The 19,433-nt window shown below is 43.2% G+C and overlaps 3 protein-coding genes and 1 long non-coding RNA gene across 4 annotated transcripts; 2 read left to right on the top strand and 2 right to left on the bottom strand.

Annotated features, from left to right (window-relative positions):
• Positions 1–2,752: 2,752 nt before the first annotated feature.
• ascc1 (activating signal cointegrator 1 complex subunit 1) lies at positions 2,753–9,253 on the bottom strand. Its single transcript, XM_029248594.1, has 10 exons — positions 9,066–9,253; positions 8,736–8,868; positions 7,987–8,086; positions 7,747–7,844; positions 7,239–7,417; positions 6,520–6,653; positions 6,133–6,252; positions 5,855–5,979; positions 4,863–4,936; positions 2,753–3,716 (listed from the first exon to the last, which is right to left on the bottom strand). The coding sequence occupies exons 2-10, from the start codon at positions 8,848–8,850 to the stop codon at positions 3,600–3,602; spliced, it is 1,062 nt and encodes a 353-aa protein (XP_029104427.1). The 5' UTR covers positions 8,851–8,868; positions 9,066–9,253; the 3' UTR covers positions 2,753–3,599.
• An 81-nt stretch (positions 9,254–9,334) lies between these two features.
• On the top strand, positions 9,335–12,403 carry anapc16 (anaphase promoting complex subunit 16). Its single transcript, XM_018761110.2, has 4 exons — positions 9,335–9,426; positions 9,955–10,114; positions 11,190–11,264; positions 11,592–12,403. Exons 2-4 carry the CDS (start codon positions 9,973–9,975, stop codon positions 11,699–11,701), a joined length of 327 nt encoding a protein of 108 aa, XP_018616626.1. The 5' UTR covers positions 9,335–9,426; positions 9,955–9,972; the 3' UTR covers positions 11,702–12,403.
• Positions 12,404–12,672: 269 nt separating this feature from the next.
• LOC108939643 (uncharacterized) lies at positions 12,673–16,664 on the bottom strand. Its single transcript, XR_001966523.2, has 3 exons — positions 16,587–16,664; positions 14,601–14,725; positions 12,673–13,543 (listed from the first exon to the last, which is right to left on the bottom strand). It is a non-coding gene; the product is annotated as an uncharacterized LOC108939643 (long non-coding RNA).
• A 152-nt stretch (positions 16,665–16,816) lies between these two features.
• On the top strand, positions 16,817–18,646 carry ddit4 (DNA-damage-inducible transcript 4). Its single transcript, XM_018761109.2, has 3 exons — positions 16,817–16,956; positions 17,099–17,370; positions 17,544–18,646. Exons 2-3 carry the CDS (start codon positions 17,172–17,174, stop codon positions 18,035–18,037), a joined length of 693 nt encoding a protein of 230 aa, XP_018616625.1. The 5' UTR covers positions 16,817–16,956; positions 17,099–17,171; the 3' UTR covers positions 18,038–18,646.
• The last annotated feature ends 787 nt before the right edge of the window (positions 18,647–19,433 follow it).

The raw sequence follows: 19,433 nt of genomic DNA, 5'->3' as shown, positions 1-19,433 counted from the left end.
TGTAAAGTAACTCCATTTTGTACCAATAATTCTCCGCTAATAACGTCCACAGAAACACTAACCGAAGCAATTACTCCAATAGGCACATTTTTAATGTAATTTAAATTCAAGTCTGAGTGCTCTTTCACCATCCACTGCATAATTTGGATTTTTTTTAACATATAAATGATTTGGCCTGTTAATGCAACCATCAGAAAACCGGCATCGAACCGCAGCGCACGGTTCGCGGAACAAACGCAAGGGTCACGCAGAGCACCGTTGACGGCAAACAGTCCTTGCTTTGTGCGCAATCCGAAATCCCATTATGCGTGCAAAATTTAAAATAGAAGTGCGAGCATGCGCTCACTCTTTCATACGCACACACACAGAAAACAGAATGTTTCCCGATTTATTGTGCCATGAGGAAAGAAGGCCCATCCTTTGTCTGCAACGCAGTCCTGCGCTTCCGTTCGGCCGCAGTAAGCCGACGCCACACCTGGTGCCATTGCAGGAGGTAACGTGCGCTCGGACCCTTGCGCTGCTCCCGGTGGGAGGGAGGGACATCGGTGTCGGGAGGCAGCTTCTCATCGTGCAGCGAAGGACGCGACAGCTTCTCTCCTCCTTCCCTCTCTTTCCTTCCTCCATCAGCAGAGGTCGGAATCGCAGCCCTGCGACAGGCTGCAGTCGCCCCCCTGGCCGACGTCCGTTCCTCAGGCTCGAGGGCTGCGCCGGCCGCTAGCGGCTGGGGGGAGCCGACACGAATTCTTCGTCCGCAGGCCCGTTTCGTGGCCTCCTGCTCGGCTCACCATCGCACGCGACACGACGTCATTCACGTTCGCGAGCGGCCCAAAAAGGGAGCCGAGCGTTCGGCGAAACGGGGTTCCGCTCTTCGCAAGTCACGACGCGACGGCTGAATAAGAACAGAAATCATTGAAAGAGAATGACGACGGTAGTCCTGCGGGCGCTAATAATCCTGCAAAATAAAAGCCCGTTCATCAAGTTTACAGAAAGCGAAGCGCAAAGTGCAGCAGCCCCCGGGGGGACGCTGTTCGGGCCTCTGCCGCTTCAGGGAGCACAGCGCCGCCTAATTAGTCGGGAGAAAGAGTGCAGTGCGAACGCGGAGACGCTGTAGAGAAAACCCACCAAATTAGCTGGTAAAAGAAAAGGGAAACAGGCGACGGACAAGTTCTGGGAGGCCGAGGGATTCGTGTTGGTCGAACGGCGAGCTGCGCGAATGATGGTTCGAGAAACCGCGGGCTGCCAAAAAGATTAATAAACTGAGTGTTAATCTTGAGATTAATCCCCTCTCGAGACTGATGATATTCCGCAATCCGTCTGAGATGTATAGCACGGGAGGCGTTCTGGCGTAACACGGTTCGAAGATTTTAACCCAATGTATTATAATTTTTAAAAATTATTAATAATTTTATTTTATTTTAACAACACATGAAAAACAAGAACTATGTTCTGGTGGTGGGGGAGATCAGCGATGTGAAAATCCTCCCAGATACAAGGAAGATGTGGAGATCTAACGGGTAGCAGTCAGGTGTTGGATAATAACGTTAAGGGTTGAACTGTCCTTGCTTCGGTTTATTTATCTGACACTGGGCATTGCAGGAGAACGTGTCCACGCTTCTTTATCTGCCACTTTGTCCAGTCTAACTTCAGGAACATTAGTCTAGAACCATTTTTCTGAGACTGAAAAGTGTTTTGTTCTTACCTGAGTCAGCAATTTACCCCGGCTGGGAGCTCATCCGCATGTTAACAAGCTTGCAAACCCATGTCCGTGACCCTCTCATCATGTCAGCATTGGACAAAAGCATTGATCGCAATTAGATTCCACATGGCAGCGAGACTCAAACGCTTAGAGAAAGGTGAAAAACGATATTTAAAATTGGAAAAAAGAAATTCTTAGACCAGATTCATCTACATATTTAAAGAAGCCGTTAGGAGGCCTCCGTCGTTCCAGGGCTTTGCGGAACCGTTTGTCATACCTACGCAGTCCTCGGCCCGGATTGAGAGAATGACCGGAGGCACGACCAGGAATGAAAATCCATCCTCTCCCTCCTGAGGCAGGTGAGCATTGATTTTCTGTTGGAGGTTTCCATCCAGGAGGCTCTGGCAAGAGAGGAGGGCATGTCCATCGGGGTTCCAGTGCAGAGACAGGTCAGCCAAGCGCTGCAGATTTCTCTGAAAGGCGCACCGGCCCATCTCTGACACACGGCTTCAAGTCTGACCGTGCGTTCGAACCTGTCATTGCCTGGTTTAGCACTGTATGCTAAATGTCTAACTGTAGGTGTTTTAGTACCAGGCACTTTAAATATTGCACATTAAGGCCTAAACTAAACTACTTCTGTACACCTTAAGGATTCCCACTTTTCTTGCTCTCAACCTGCAATAGATACCGTTGAGTCACGACAGATTTGCCCCTGGGAAAAGCCAAAACATTGCGCTTCTAGAACTGGTCTCAGAGTTGATTTTGGAACACATATTGGACACGAATCCAGCTGCAATTAAAAACAATACGAGTCCATTCTAATACTTTCAGATGGGCCGATTTATGTGCGACAGCCTAATTGTGGTAAGAAGCGCCCAGGGGAATATAAAACCGTGCTCATTGAATCCAATTTTTGAGGCAGGACAGGTACTGCAGAATATGGTGTGGGTTGGGGGGTTGTTTGTCCTAAGAGCCTGAGCAGTGCAGTCTGTGACACATTAGCAGTTACATTGAGATGCAAACAAGCCCTACAAGTTTGCATTTATTCAGTGGTGAGGCAGTTCCAATCACACTATTCTGTCAGGTTCGTCTTTGAAGTTTTATGTAACATGAATTATAATGAGAACGAATGAATTACCATTCAGCTGCACCTTCTTAGGCAAGGGTCAATTAAGAAAAGCTTCCCTTTCCCATAGTTTGAGACAAATTACTACAGTACATCTACTTATTAAATTTTTGGCAACTAACAAATTTGACAAATTAAATGGAGCATTCTTAATCACAAATTTCAGATCACATATTCCATGAGTGAATGCTCTTGTTGAGAATAACCGCTTGAATTTTTTTATTCACACCACGTGTATATATTATATAATAAAACTACTTCCACAAGAACATACTTTCGTAAAACATGTTTCTTCTCCTGAGATTTTCACAACCTTTTCATCACAACTCTAATTCCTTATCTTAAAAATCAGTTTTCTAAATCAATATTGATGAAATACATTTTACGGAAATAGCTTAATACCCTGAAGCACAGCTCTAGGCTATTTCTCAATATCCACTTTATTCTTCAAAAACTGTAAACCCATTTCTTGAAACCACCTTCAGCTTTGAACAAAGATGCTACCTGTTAGGCAATGTCACTCGGGCTTCCTTAATGACGGGGGAACAGCTCCCCTCCAATCAAAAAAAAAAAAAAAGGGCGGGAAATAACATTCTCAGCATTAATTTGAAGACAGATGAAACATTACAGAAAAGTTATTTCATAAAGTAATAGTTCAGTTCATTATTTGTGTCTTCATGCAGTCCTCTGTCATACACATGCACATGCACATTTCAGATTAGTTCCTCCAGTCTTCCGGCATTTTCTTCGCCAGTAAGCGTCAAGGGCAAAGACTCTTCACGAAAATGTGATGGTGCCTGACGAAGTGTAGAAACCAGTGCAGTCGGTGGAATACCTCTGGGATAAATGGACTGCATTCAGCTCAAACTCTCCAAAATGATAAGTGCCAAACATCTACAAAGAGAAAACAATGAGTAAGGATGTAAGAAATAAACTTTTGTTTTCCCTGTTCACCATGATCACGCCGCGGAGGCTGATCTTCTGCACCGTTTTCTCATTACTGAGAACGTCTTCAAATTGCTACAGGCCGCTAGCATTAAAAACATGTTTCTCATACAATTTCCTTGACATGATGCTAGTGCACAAATGTACTTAAATTGTGTGTGGGATGTGACTCACATCTGTGATTATTGGCTGGAACACAGCCAAGTCCTGGGAGGGGGAAAAAAAACCCCACACATGACGCGCGCACAAACATGCTGAACAGGACTGATCCAATATGTCCATCAGTAAGAAAAATAACCCAGCAAATTGGCATGCTGAAGAGCACTGATGATGACGGAAATCATAATCAAAATGTATTCATCTTGAGTAGAGGGTCTTTTGTGGCAGGGCTGCTGCTCCCAGTTTCCGTTCTCATCCTGTTGTGGATATTGGTTTTTACACCACTCAGATTCAACTCCAGAAGCAGCCATGGAATGACAAAAAGGGGCCCATCTCTAACAAACATGGTGTTGCCATGGTTACTGCCTACTGAACGCTGCCCTGAAGCTCTCCAGTGACACTTCTGTACATGTGACACAGGATCATAAATGCTCTTGTTACCATTTCAAGAGACTCTCTGCCACAGAAGTCAGAGAAAATATCTCCAAGACAGGCACATGTTATTGAAGAGTTACAGTTCCCAATCCTTTTTGTCACAAACGCTGCAATTATTTTGTTCTTCACAAAACCTCGGGATCAATCGTCATTGACAGAAACGTCATCATTTCATGACGGAAAAATATATAAAATCATTAAAATGGTGGGTGCTGTCGCACAGCAAAACAAGCACACTGTATGTGTGTTCATAAATACGCAGGTACACGAGCACATACAGTGGACACGCACACACTGATTTATAAGGACGTGATTGCACACTGGGACCACTAGAGGGCAGGTGTGTAAAAGAAGACGGGATGTCAGAGCTGACACAAAACACACACACACACACACACACACACACACACACACACACACACACAAAAGAAACCCTCATTTGCACTACAGGGATTCATGTACTTCACATATTTCAAGGGGCCCAAAGAACTTGACTCTTACCCTTAGTATATTTCTTGCATCAAAAGCCTCTCGGTCCTTTGTGTTTAGTCTCTTTGTAGTGGCCTTGTCCTCCTCTGCACAACACAAAAAAATTAAAAATACAATGTTCCCGAGACTGAAATGTTAGGACAGTGGATTCTCCAACAACAACAAAGACGGCAGGCATATAGGGACACCATGCTCTCCAGGATGGTTCAACTCAAATTGACTCTGTCAAGGTCAATGGCTTGTTTACCATTTAATCAACATGTGCAGGAAATAATCCAAAGATCAGGGAATCCTGGAGGACCTGGGAGGAGCCCTGTTATCGCAGTGTTTGCTCAAATTAAGAGCAGCAGTACTCTATCGATGTCAGCCCAGATGCGATGACAACACAGAAAACAACCGCTCGGTGAAACACGCCCTGTTCCCCTCTGGTAAACAGCTGATAGTGAACGAGCCCTTCCTTTGTGCTGCACTGCCAGTGCTCCCCTGCCCTGACTCGTGTTTGGGAACAGAGCCTGGACACCTTCCATCTCTACATGAATGAGCCCATTGTCGCCCTTGTCGAAAAACACTAAACACCATTGGCCACGAACAGGGCGGGGAGAGAGAGGCAGTCGGAGGCGCCGCTAAGTCCGCAATGTGCAGCGTCCATCCACTCTGTCACACTCACCATGCTGAAAGGCTTGTGAGCTTCATCAATAACCAAATCCAGGGAAGAGATTTGGGCTATTAGCTTGTACAAAGACGTTTCACAGATCACCATCGCCCCCTAGAGGCAGCGCAGCCTTTCGAAAGAACGGGGCTATAAAGCCTCACATGTTCCCCTCTGCGTGTTCCTCTCATATCTCCTTGCACTATATGAACTCTAGGAAAACGAAAACAAGTATTTGCTGCTGAAAAGCATGACATTTTGCCCATGTTCATGCCATATTCCTTTACATTATGCAGGAACTAAACTGTTAATTCCGAAACATGGAATTAACACAGTAAACAAGCTGACATCATACCGGATGGGTCCTTCCTGAAGAGTGTGTTCATGATGGTGCCATGCAGCTTGACCCTGTCCCACTCCCTCGCCATGAGGCCTGATGAGACAAAGTGCTCCACCAGCCGGTCGGCCATCATCTGCAACCTGCGGGGGCTGTAGGTTAGCTGTGACACCCCCCATACAAGCAGAATGAACGTGTCCTCAAGTATTTACGTGAAATAGAAAAGGAGAAAGAACACAGGGTTCCCTGCAGCATGCGTCAAAGCAAGGGCCATGTGTCCGCAAAAAGGAGCCTACTTGTCCGAGCCATCCTTTGGTTGGACCTTGGCATAGAGGACGTCCACCATAGCTGGGTCATCGTTCATATACTCGATCCCAGACACCTCAAGGAGAAGAGGCTTCTCCCCTGTAATGCCCCTGAAAGAACATGTACAGAGAAACAAGGAAAAAGTGAACTTTCATTTCCAGGTAAACATGTTTAATCTCGCAGTTTTACGCAATTATGTTTTTACTGTAATGACATCATGCAGTCCGTGACCCAAAAACTGATAAGCAGAACAAGCAGATATCATACACTGACGATACTCCATAATTCCACACCAGAATATGACGTGCACAGAAGGTATTTGGCTTAACATACTGCAGTACAGCAGAATGAAACCTGGCCCACAGTCAATCACACACCTGACAAAGTCCTGGCACTGCTGGAGCACCTTACACGCCTTGGTCACTTCCAGGTCACTGAGAAGGGTCAGGGTACCCACAGTCAGGTGGAGCTTGGTAGGGTTCTGAAAGATGCTGCTGTCCACTCCGTGGTCCTTCCAAAACACACACATGCATTAGATGAACTGTCACCAACCAATGACCCTCCTTCTGAAAATAAAGCCAAAAAAATCCAAAAAATGAAATTCACGGCCTTCAAAAAATGACTCATAAATTCCTTCACTGAAGTGTAAAAAAAAAAAAAACAACAAACTTATTTTTTAAAGCACTATTGCCCATAACAATTTTCTTTGTAAGAAGTCGGTTTCAACTGATATGAAATGAGTCCCCCTCAAACATATCCAAGACTTTCACATACCTGCTGTAGAAGTTTCCACGCAAATTTACATTTCATAATTTTGGTAAGCAAATTATAAATAAAAGACACTATATCTCATCAAAATTTTGTAAATACAGAACTCAATAAAGGCTTTCGCTTCTATAGTTTAACGTTAACACAACTGATCACAATATCAGTTAACTGATACTGGAACTGGAACACATCAATTTGATTGACGTTTCATATCACAAAAACATTCAAAAACTATTTAACTCAATTAAACTATTAGCTCTTTTTGAAACATCTCATTGCTACCCTCCTTCAGTGATACACGTGTTCCGACATATGAACAGCTCGCTACCTGGGAACGCTGATCCAGCACCTGCTCTTTAAACTTGAGGAAGCGCTCCTGCACTTCAGGGTGGTTCAGGGCAAAGGAAAGGAAGTGCGTGAAGGGCTGCTTTCTGCGGAAGCCCTCCATCAGCACTTCTATACGTGTAACAGCAGACATCACGGCAGACCCCTGCTGACCAGTGATCACTGTGCAAAAAACATAAAGGACATATGACTGATGATTTAAGCTACAAAGGTATACTGGCAATGTGGTTCTACTTCTACTGCTATGTTGATTCTGTTAACATATTTAACTAATTTACACTTGGGGGGGGGGGGATCTATTTTCCGGGGGCTGTACAGGAGCATAAGAACATCATACAAAAAATTTTTCCAGCCATGTTAACTCACCTTAGACAACTGAATATTTAACAAGTACTTTCAGAGTTTCTTACATTGCCAGCCAGAATTAATCTAAAAACATGTCACACATCAACTACCATGGACCTCATTCCAAAAAGTCCATCACCACCCACCAATTTGTCCCTCCTCTCCTAGTCTGGGAATGGTAATGGTGGTCCGTGTCTCCGATTCCATACGTTTTTTCGTCTCACCCTTCTTCCCAATAATGTATCTGCGGGAAATGACAAATTCATCCACATACGATATATCGCCGATGGGATTTTTCCATTGTTTCGCCTACATATGGGACGTTTGTAATGACATTCACTGGAGGAACACATTTGTTACATGAGAAACTACACGAGGCGACCAACTTGTAAAGGACGCTGGGCACATCTATGGCATAACGGAAGCCTTTCTCAGTTTCTTCGAGATGGACCGTGTCGCAGGGTTCATCTGCACACTGGACACCATCTATCATGGAGACCAAATGAAAATTAGAAGCTCAATGACATACCGAGTAAAACTGATTTTTCCGAAGGCCTGGTTTACTTTCAGTAAAGCTGCCGTTCCTAAGGGTACAACAACAGCCATTTTTCCCCTTATCTCTAAAGAACGAGCCAGACTTACACGACAATGTATGTATAGAAATGCAGGAACCAGGATTGCCACTTTGCTTTTTTTTTGGAGGAAACATCCCTAAACCGCCATAAAAATGTCCCCTAACCTTCACAGCATTGCTGGGCAGTTTTTCAGAAAGACGATTAAATCACAATTAAAAAGTTACAGGATCGCAATTATTATTATTATTATTATTAATAATAATAGAGAGGGAGAATTAATACTTGCTACAAACAGAAGTGAAAAGACAAAAAGTTCACATGGAGGTGAACACTGTGCACTTTTTAACCCTATATGTTTGTGAGAGATACTGCTCAGAACAGCCCATCTAAGACCACCATTGCATTGTCTGCTAAATGAAGAAATATAAATGTAACCAATGAACCAGATTGGAAATGAACATTAGAAGCTAAACGAACGAATGTGAATCAGAGGTGAGACATATAATTCACAATGAATGATGATGAGCAAGACCATCATCATGTTATGACCATGTTGTTACCTGCTCCTGAGTAAGAAAACTCATCTTCCTCATCTTGATAAACATGTTCTTTGGTCGCATTTTTTCTGTAAATCCTCCCATTTATATTTAGAAGTGCTGGCCTTAAAACCTCCATGATTCTTGCTTCTCTCACCTGAGAACAGAGACAGACAATTCATCATAATAAAATTGTGCACAAACAAAGACACTCAAACATTTAAAAGCAAAGGGATCATGTCAATCACATCAACAGGCAACATTAAAAACATTCTGTACACAAAAACAGTGATAATAAATTATAATAAATCACTAAAAATTAAGTTACGCTTCAGTGAGTATTTTAATCCTCACCAGCAGCTGCACGGACAGAATCTACAGCATAAATAACTGCTGTTCTAATCATTCATGTCCAGGGAACCTTTCTTTTTAAAAAAAAAAATAAATAAAAATAAATAAATAAAAAATAAGTAGCAACTTAAACACTAACTATACACTGAACAAGACGGCTACCGCCGGTTCTGAGTGGAATACACAACATGGTGTTTTTACGACAGTTCCGGATCTTGAGCAATTCTCGTCACAATTTACGGTACTTCTGTCGTAAATTACGACTATTGAGCCGTAAAGTGAGTCCATTATCTCTACGACTTACTGTAGCCGGAGGATCCGGAGGATTCGGTGTAAATATCGTTGAGTCAGTAAAGGAGTAAAGGTAATGAATTCGCCTTTAACAGTATTCTTTCATGTGTGAAGTTATGGATTTTTAGTTTGTTTTTTACGGCAGCTGTGCCTTACTTTGGTGCTATTTTATGTAAATACTGCTCTTCTATTTCAACCACTTGACAACTTGAGTCTTGACAAGACTGACTGACTACTGTCGAAAATTCAAATCCTGGCATTTTTTTGTGTTTTGGGGCAAAACAGTGTCATTTCAGTCGCTGGCGTGGCAGAGCCTTGTATGTGAGACTTAAATCGAACTACTGCCAATGAAAAGCACCCAAGACGTAGTTCCCTAGCAATTGGGACTAAGTTTACTACAGTAAAGTAGCCTAGTCTGTTGCGTTTGTACTAACCGATGAAGTGGGCAGTGCAGGCCAGGGTTAGTGCCTCGATCAAGGCGACAGCAGCAGGGCTGGGATTTGAATCAAGAACCTTCAGGTTGCATGGCGATGATGGCCCTTAACCACAGTGCCCCCTGCTGGTTGCCTTCAGCGGTCTGTTCGCATTGTCTTGTGCGCAGGTTGGCTGCAGCGCGCAGATGGCAGCCTCGTCCTCCTCCTCTTCGGCCGGAGGGGTCAGCGGCAGCTCCGTCACCGGCTCCGGGTTCAGCGCCTCCGAGCTGATCCCCCCCCGGAAAGTGCTGTACACCTACCCGAAGGGGGCCGGGGAGATGATGGAAGGTCTGCTCGCTCGCTGCGCCGTGTCGAACTCGTCTGCCTTTGGTCTGGGGAGAAGGCGCGATCGCGAAAAAGAGTTGTGGCCGGACCTCGTTCGGCCCGTGTCTGTTCCCCGAGCGCGTGATGGAGCGGCACAGCACATGGCCTCGTTTCCAGTCATCACTGTAATGAGCGCAAATGAAACACGGGGCTACTTTGTACTAAATACTTTTGCTCTTGCAGAGTATGCCGGCAACGTGCAATATGGTCGGTAGTCATTCGGTTCAAAACACCCCAAAAAAACTTGGATTTAGCTTTACGGGGAGGAAAGTAATCAGTTGCTCCATAATGTTTTCCCCTAATGTGTGTCACCGGCTGCGTTTCCCATGGGTTGACGCACTCGTTTACCAGCGAAATGCTCTCGAGGCCTGTGTGGCATGCGCTTGCCTGCCTCGGGATGTACGTGAGCAGCTGCGTGTGGAGGTCCACGGCCCTTCTGACTCACTGCCTCCGCCTCATTACTCCGCTGCTTCACAAACTCCAATTAATGTGATTGTTTTGCGTAGGAATCCAGTGGGTGTCGAGCCTAAAGAGAAACAGCACAAGGAAGAGGGACAATCCAGCCCTGCGCTGTTTTTTTTTCTGTGGCTTTTACAGCAGCGTTTGCTTTGAAATGTATGCATACCTCATCTTCATTCTCGGAGTGATGTTTGGGTTGAGGTACTTGGATTTGGCTTTCAGTCCAAACAAACCAATAGATCACTATTTCTCAGGTTCAGCTGCTATATTTATATTTACAATTAAATTGACATTTATTCATTTAGCTGACGTTTCTTTCCAATGCAGATTAGTTGTTTAGCCATTTATACAGCTGGGTAATTTTTACTGGAGCAATTTTAGGGTAAGTACCTTGCTCAAGGGCACTACAGCTGGAGATTGAGTTTCAAACCTGTGACCTTTGGTTCCAAAGCAGCAGTTTCAATTACTACACTACCAGTTGCCCCATGTAACGATCTTTTCAGATGTCCTAAAACAAATATGAGCATTTTATTTAAACTTTCTAAGCTGAAGTGTTGACATGACATTTTGATCTTTACAGATGGCTCTGATAGGTTTTTGTGCGAGTCAGTATTCAGCTACCAAGTTGCGTCAACTCTTAAACAAGTTAAACATGGTAAGTACATCTGTAATGTTAAAGTTGTTACTGTGATTACTTCCTGCACTCATACTTTTGAGGTACAGACATTAAGGCAGGAATTGTTGTACACCAGAAGACCACTCTTAAGAACAGAGGCTATTCATGACAAAGTCCTCTGTGCAAAATAAATAAATAGTTGTTAAAATCGCTGAGCTGTTTTTTAATCAAACTAAAACATCACGTCAGTTCTTTTTATTTAAAAAGACAGCCATAGCTTTGTTCAAATAGACTTTGATTTGTCGCCAGCATTTTCCAAAACATTTTAAGCTCTTTATAAAGATATTCCTCTCTTTTTCTCCAAAGATCAACAGGTGTCTCGAATGGAGAAACTTGCTAGTTTAGTAGAAGAGCTAGACGCAGACGAATGGAGGTACAAACCGATAGAACAGCTTCTGGGTTTTACACCTTCCTAAAAAGGTGGCGGAATATTTTCTGTTGTGAGGTTTCCAAGAAGTGTGAAGATGAGGAACAATCAGCCTGCTGAAGACTTCATTTACCAACTATTTGCCCTCAAAAACTGACCATTCAAACTGATGGAAAGAACTGTGGTATTCATTATTTGCATTTCTGTCATTTCTCCTCTAAATGTTTTAACCTGTTAGCCTTATTTCATTATGCACTGACAATTCATTCCAACCATTGCAATTTTAGAATTGCACTGATAAATTTTTTTTTTTTTTTTAAATTTAAATTTTCCCCAGTGAATTTCTTCTGGTGTTCAGTACAAGTGTAGTTATTTTTGGTGGTTTGATATTTTTAATAGCTGTGGTAATAGGCTGTTGACCAAGGCAGGGGGAGAAGCTGGTTTGCTCTGGACTTCTTCAGGACTTCTCAGTTGTTTACTGAGCTGGCCCCATGAGAGATTGCTTCCTCATTCCAGTATGTCCAACCTCTGAGACCAGCTGTCCACGCTGCTGAAATATACACCAAGCCTCTCTAACCCCCTGCCTCTATTGCAATATTCCTTGCTTCAACACCTAAACATCTTTGTTTTCCTGTTTAAAATCTGGTCAGGGGTATTTTTGGCTGATTAAACACTGTTCTTGTGTTGCGCTTGTGGAGTTTGTGGTATGTGGGGATACGCTGAAGAAAATAAAGATAGTTCTGTGACGGTTGTGTTTTTGGCAGTTTATAACATGAATAGTTCGCAACGGTACAATTATGATTTTTTTCTTCAATTTATTGTGCAACCATGGCAAGATTAAGTCCTTTTTTAAGTGTTACTCTTCTAATACTTATTCCAAAAAAATTAGTACAACCAAATTATAAAAAAAAAAAAGTTCTCCACTATTAAGCAACATTAAAACATACAGGGAAAATTACTTGTAATGAACATTTTAATGGCAGCTATAGTGCCTTTTCTGGATTTGCTTACTTTGAAGAAACTGAAGAACAAAGTATTATTTTTAATCTTGCTTGTAAGTAAAGAGATTTTTGGGCAGTTTATGTTTTACATAGTTGCTCATTACAATCTAATCCACTGTCAATGACATTTATATAAGATTCAATGGTGGAATAAAAGCACCATTTGGTAAAGGATGTTTCTTTTCTAAATGCTTAAATACACCTTTGTCATAATTTTGAAAAGCAAACAGGCCGTTAGTTTAGAAGTGCTTTATAAGTAAAATATGCAGCTTGCTCCTCGGGAGCCTTTGCTTTAGTATGGTCAGTCGCTGGGGGAAAAATAAGGAGAGAAAGATTGCAGAAAGGAATGCTGGTCGCTCAAACCTTTAGCAACCAAGGGGGCGGCTTGACAGCTGGCCTCCATTATGCTTTAACTAGAAGGCTCTCTGTTTTCTGGAAAAGGTGCTTTTTCAATAAACATAAAAAAGTTACCATCCACTTAAACAGTATCCAATGAAAGAGTTAAACATTGTCTTGACTATGACTATAAAAGTGCATCAGACACAGTATATATTATGTGGTTTTATCAGTTTATCCCAAAAAATCTTAAATATTTTTCCTGAAAAAAGAAAATGTTTTCGATTGCTAGGTAAATATTACAGTAACCTAATGTATTCATTCATGAGTGGTTTTCGGCGCCAGTGAAGGAAAACAAGGCCCGAGTTCTTGGTTCAGGCACAGAACGGCAGAATGTACTGTTCTCCACTTGTAATTGTTGCCGACTCTGTGTACTTTGGGTCTTTGCGGACCTTCTGGACACACTACTGGGTCTCAAAGCCTTCCGCGTTGTGGTTTTTACTGCTTCTTCTCGCCGCGTTTCTCATCGTCTCATTTTCCTGCCGAGGAACCAGCTGCGAGAGAAAAATAAAAAGGACGGAATAGATGGTTACGGTCCGCAATTTAGGAATTAAATATTTGAGAAGCACAACATTTCAAGGGAAAGCAGTTGGGCAAAGATACAGACACGTGACAAGAGAAACATCAAAAATGTTTACAAGTTTACCGTGGTATGTTCAGCAGAGGGTGAGATGCAGTATATAGCATTTTTGAATATGTGTACAAATCTGACTGATTACGGGGGGGGGGTTCGCGACACATAAGTGAAGTGCTCATGTTCTCAAAGTTCCTCCTTAACTCCATGTAGCACATGGAATATTGTTTTTGTGCTGCATTATTCCACCTCCCCCTTAAAACATGGCCTGCGCCAGTCTGTTTTTTGGACTGTTGAGAGCAGTTTTTTGGTGTCTTGGACTATTTTCTACTGCTAAAGAACAATGGTATGTGTTATATCTGCTCACACTCACGTGTTGTCAGTAAAGGGTCACATGACTGTTGCGCCAGCGCTCTCGAAAAGGGGCAAAAACTGGATGTAATGTGAAGCCCTCGTGTGTCCCTGATTTTTGCTGCTGACTACATGCCAACACAGCACATAGAAATCGACACATGCTTCGTCTCTTGTCCATTTTGCGTGCATGTGCATCATTGCACCTTTGTCCCCAGTTGAAAGTCAACGCCTTTCCTTGAGAGCTGCTGCAATCTCTACTATCCGTGCTGTACTCACATTTTTGATGATTTAAGAATATCGGGAGGTCGGCTAGAAACATACATTGCTCTATCTCCTCTGTTTGTGTGACGCAACAATACATCCTGCTTTCATCTAATTTCCATTTTCATCACCGAACACTTTTTGCCTTTTTTTTTTTTAATCTGAAACCTGTTCAAGTGGCTTTGCATCCAAAGATCATAGAAAATGTGCACAATTGACTGTGTGATGTGCATGCAGCGGTCAGAGCGTGTGCACATGCGTCGTGTTTTTCTTGCAGTTACTCCTCCAGCGTCGGGTACAGTTTGTACTTGAGACCGAGAGCGAGCGCTCCCCACCCTCACGTGTCCCACTGCAGTACATACATCTGCGATATGTGGAAGGCAGCCAACAGCTTCCACTTCTCCGTGGGCAGACGTGGGCCACAAAGAAGAGCTCAGCTGTGCGCCGCTCAAAGTGTTTGCGCGGCACAAAGAGCCTCTGCATCGGTCTGCAACGCAAAAAGCAAAGCACAAATAGTCGTAGAGTTAACTTTTCAAAGCTCAATGCGGATTATCCCCAACCCCCCTGGGGGCACTGACAAAACATTTGCCTAATACTTTGCATTTTGCAGAGACAGAAAAAGAACTGTGCAGAGTTTAGGTATCAGAAAAGTTACCTGGAAGTTACTGCATTTGAAAAAATAATTTTCTGTTTATATAGTGACCCTGGTATTAAGAAAGATGCTGTATAAATAAAGTTGTACAACTTTTTTATAATCAGTATTTACTTTTAACACCACATAAATATGACAAAATACAACTGTGTACAAAAGTGCCTAAAAAAGTTATGCTGTCATTAATTACAATAAAGCCTGGGAAAATAACATCTAGGATTCATTTGTGCTTGTTTTTACCTTGAATTTAGTACTTTTGACCCGTACTAACTTACTTTTACGGAATCATAACAATGAATCACAAAAAAAAGTTCCAATACTTGTTTTTGCAAATTTTTATGCAGAAATAAACTGCTGGTTAAAATAAATAAAGAAAAATTCAAGAATACTTGATATTAACATGTGGCTACTGGAGAAACAGGACACCACTCATTCTGTAAGGAGAAAACAGGAGGTCTCAGTACTGGGTCCTTTTCAAACAGATCTAAAGGAAACAACTGCAAGAAATTCAAGTGCTATAGTGCCTTTTCGGAATTTGCTTAGAATATCTGCACAAAATCTGCTGATGAGCTATGATGTCGTATATCTGCTGGCACGACCGTTACTTCGGCTCCTTTGGAGCCCAGCTGAACAACTGCAATCAAACGGCAAACAGCAGAAAAAATACCATAGTGCAAAGCTAATCTCTTTATCTGCATCATCCTAGCAAATGTTGTTTCAGCAACAAGTAACAGAATTGCCTTCTCGAAAAGACTCTTGAACAGTTGCAGAAATGTAAATATGTATTGCACTTTTTTAAGGTCGGCCTATACCAATGAAAAGCCATTTCACTGAAACCAGGATGGCAACTGAGACACTCAACAAATAGGATGCCTCAAGTGCTCATTTACATATTTTTTCTTTCATATATGATGACGTAAACCTTGTTTTTGTAAAATGATTACATCTACAGTACAGTGGGAGGGAGGGGGGCCACGATGCAATATTGCATCATACCCTTAAATGCTCTTAAGCCCAATAGAGTCTCGAACCGGTCCCTGAAAAAATTAAGCATAAAACAATTACTTTAATGCCAGCCCGAATAAGCAGAAGTCACAGTTGTAATTATTATGACAGATGAAATGGAGTTCAATTTAGTTGCACTTATCGGGTCGGCGATAGGACCCAGCGTTCACCCCGCCTCTCCTTTTGTCTCGCGCACGGGCTGCATGCGGACGTGCGGCTCGAGCTCGGGGTTGAATTACACAGTGCCCACAAATGAAGTGACCCACAAATATACATTTCTCATCTAACTAACCACTGCACTCTGGCATTAGTCAGAACTGAAACATACGGAGACACACTTTGGATACAGCACTAGTCGTGCTTTCTTTTAAATCAATGCCCTCTCTGTACTACAGAACAGACACAGGAAACGGAATGAGCGCATCTACTAGGAATACGTTCTGCTTCGTTAAATACCACTGTCCAGTAATGCTGTCTTTTCATGCTCTGCATGTTTTTAAAGTTTTTTTAAGAAAAAAAAAAAAAAAAAACTTGCTTTTGTATAGTAAGTAATGTATTACACAGAGTGAGCAACTTTTCAGTTAACACGCAGCCGCATTGTAATACAGTTGTGATCGACTAATGAGATGAATATATACGGCACATTCCCGCTACGCTCGGACGTGTCCGTGCTCTACGTGTGTTCTCGGACCTGCCCGATAGCTGTTCCACAGGCATTGCAGAAAAAGTTTGGAGGGTCATTCTCCGGACGCCCCCAACCCCCATTCCATCGGTCTCTCAATGTTACCGGGCAGGATAGAACGTTGTGAACGTGCGGCGGCACCCGATTGGCTGAAATCCGCCTATGTGGGCGGCGCCTCTGCGCGTTCTGCCTCGAGACTATTTAAAGGGCCTTTCCGCTGTCTCTCGGTCTGCAGTGCCTTAGTGGCTTCTGGAAAAGCAGGTATTACGCGGGATAGGGTCGCGTCACCTACCTAAAGGGGCCACTGCAAAAAAAAAAACAAAAAACCTCGCAACATCAAGAAAACTGAATACAAAGTCCCACTTTTCTGTACTCACATGTAAGTATTCCTGCACCACCGCAAAGTTACATTGTAACCATACTTCGACTTCTATAAGTGATAACGTATCCAGGTGAAGGCTACCCTGGCTTCTTTGTTCTTCGTGAGCGCGATGTTTAACGTGTTCGTGATGTTTCCACAGCCGATCGCGACAAGGAGACCACCTGCTGAATATAATTATATTGACAGCGGCACAGGGGACGTCACTGTCGATCATGTCTGTTCTTTGTGCGAGCCTCACCACCCCGGATGGCAGTTTCCCCCCGACCCCCACCTCCGACAGCACTTCGAAGCGCCTGTCCTGGAGCAAACTGGTGCAGAAACTCACCGACTTCAGCGGATCCAGCGTCCACCAGAGCTTGGACTCGGACTGTGACTCTGACAGCTGCTGCAGGAGCGATGACTCTGACACTGGTAAGGGACCCCCCCATCCCCAGTCCTTTGTTAGACAATGCACTGTTGTGCTGCGGTGCACTGGATCCAGCACACCTGCGCTCCTGCTACAGTGCAACAACATGATAAATGTAGTGCGACCGCCTTTCTTTTGGATGAAATCGCTCTAATGCTTTGAAATGCTGTTCTTTCAGGATCTGCACTCCTTTCACTGACTACCTCTGAAGAGTACGATCTCTTCTACGACCCTATGGAGGAGATGCTCCGCAGGGACGTGGTTGATCTCATTGCACGCAGCCTCACAGATGCTAAAGAAGGAGCACTAAGATGTGCCAAACTCATAATCCCAGACCTGCTTCTGGACCACATCGGCCAGGAGCTCCTGCACTTGGCGGCCAGCGAACCGTGCGGACTCCGAGGAGCCCTCATTGACCTGTGTGTGGAGCAGCAGGACATCTGCCAGAGTGTGGAGCAGATAGCTGTGGACCCCTGTCTTGTTCCCACTTTCCAGCTCACCTTGGTGCTGAGGCTGGAGTCCAGAGGACTGTGGCCGAAGATCCAGGGCCTCTTCTCCGCAAAATCTCCCTCAGTCCCCATGGCGAGGCATGCCCTTAGACTCCGTACTGGCTTTCGAGTGATCAAGAAGAAGCTGTACAGCTCCGAAGAACTACTCATTGAGGAATGTTGAAGCCCAAAATCTCCCCAGGAGATCACTTTTGAAGGACTGACTTTGGGAACATCATGTTTGTATAAATATGAGTTGCACACATGGTGATTTACTAGTAGAAACCAGAAGCATTTCTACTGGTCATTGTCCATCCTAAAGTTTTAGGGGGGCTTGCATACCAATATTCACTGTTAAATGATTCTTGCATGAGACTAGTATGCAAGAATGAGCTCTTGGAAGATCAAAATGTCTGCTGGTAAATGCCATGTGTTTCAGATTGATGCTCTGCCGATCTATACACTAGTGTATGGAGTGCATCAGACAAAGGGCAATGAAAATGGTGCTTTCATGCTCTGGAGTTGTGTACCTCAGTATATGTGGAAACAATAACTACAGCCGCCTGACTACACTGCAGTGTTGGCAGTATTAAGAAATGTTAAAATGACCATTTCTATGCCATTTCTAGCAATGTGGGATTTGTACTGTAAAACTGTGTCATTGGATTAGGATCATCTTTTACTCAGCTGACTTCTTTTTTAAAAAAAAAAAAAAAAAAAAAAAAAACCCCTGCATCCACTGTTGACTGAGTTGGGGAGCATAAGTTTTAACTTTTTTTTTTTTTTTTTTTTTTTTTTTTTTTTTTTTTTATTATGAAATATTCACTCGTGCCTCTTAATTTATTTGATATTCAAATATTCACATTGCACTTTTGTACTTTTTTAGTAAAAGTCATTGTACATGATGACCAATAAATATATTTTTTTCGAATTATTCTGTGCAGTGCCTTGTTTCTGTTAACAAACGTACTTGGAATTAATTTCCACGATCACTTGTAAGACAATTTCCCACTTTGACTTTCACTTAATATCCTTTCTTTCATTAGCGCCACACAACCACAAAACCCATTTTCTAACACAAGGGAACCTGCGTTCGGGTCTTGATTCTCATCCACTGCCTCAGGCTCTCAGTACGTTTCTAGAAAACTCGGAGAAACCCTTTTGTCCACACAATTCGAGCGTCTCAAAAAATGGGAGTGCAAATAGTGTATACAGAAGAAACGTAAGTATATAAACAACGTACGCCTATAGAATAACATTTTAATTTATACAGTACGTGTAGAACGACCTAACTTTAAAACACGTACGTGAGTCGTACGTGTAACCGTGTATCTCCGTCACCTCAACGTATCTATACATCAGTATGACAACGTACGGTCAGTAAACACCCGACAACATTTTTTCCCCCCTACAACCGATCCACGAATGAATAATGTAGGAATCCCAGCGCGCTCTTTTTTAAAGAACGTGTGTTTTAGCACAGATAGCCATCCATTAACAGCACATCCCTGCCGACGTGCGCTGCGCCCTGTCGCCACTCCGTTCCTTTGCGCAACAGTCACAACTCCGCCGCTGGCGTT

Source organism: Scleropages formosus, chromosome 24 (genome assembly GCF_900964775.1).
Source record: "Scleropages formosus chromosome 24, fSclFor1.1, whole genome shotgun sequence".
Classification (NCBI taxonomy): domain Eukaryota; kingdom Metazoa; phylum Chordata; class Actinopteri; order Osteoglossiformes; family Osteoglossidae; genus Scleropages; species Scleropages formosus.
Note: the sequence above shows the minus strand (reverse complement) of the source record. Positions and strands in the feature narration are given on the sequence as shown.

What these genes read in the sequence shown, in the direction of transcription:
- ascc1 (XM_029248594.1), bottom strand. Translation starts at nt 8,850, where the DNA reads ATGGAGGTTTTAAGGCCAGCACTTCTAAATATAAATGGGAGGATTTAC. An exon ending in GTTTTCTTACTCAGGAGCAG is followed by an intron (nt 8,087 to 8,735) that starts GTAACAACATGG and finishes TCTCCATGATAG; the next exon opens with ATGGTGTCCAGTGTGCAGAT. An exon ending in ATGCAAGAAATATACTAAGG is followed by an intron (nt 3,717 to 4,862) that starts GTAAGAGTCAAG and finishes TTCTCTTTGTAG; the next exon opens with ATGTTTGGCACTTATCATTT.
- anapc16 (XM_018761110.2), top strand. Translation starts at nt 9,973, where the DNA reads ATGGCAGCCTCGTCCTCCTCCTCTTCGGCCGGAGGGGTCAGCGGCAGC. An exon ending in GGCCGGGGAGATGATGGAAG is followed by an intron (nt 10,115 to 11,189) that starts GTCTGCTCGCTC and finishes TGATCTTTACAG; the next exon opens with ATGGCTCTGATAGGTTTTTG. An exon ending in TCTTAAACAAGTTAAACATG is followed by an intron (nt 11,265 to 11,591) that starts GTAAGTACATCT and finishes TTTTCTCCAAAG; the next exon opens with ATCAACAGGTGTCTCGAATG.
- ddit4 (XM_018761109.2), top strand. Translation starts at nt 17,172, where the DNA reads ATGTCTGTTCTTTGTGCGAGCCTCACCACCCCGGATGGCAGTTTCCCC. An exon ending in GAGCGATGACTCTGACACTG is followed by an intron (nt 17,371 to 17,543) that starts GTAAGGGACCCC and finishes CTGTTCTTTCAG; the next exon opens with GATCTGCACTCCTTTCACTG.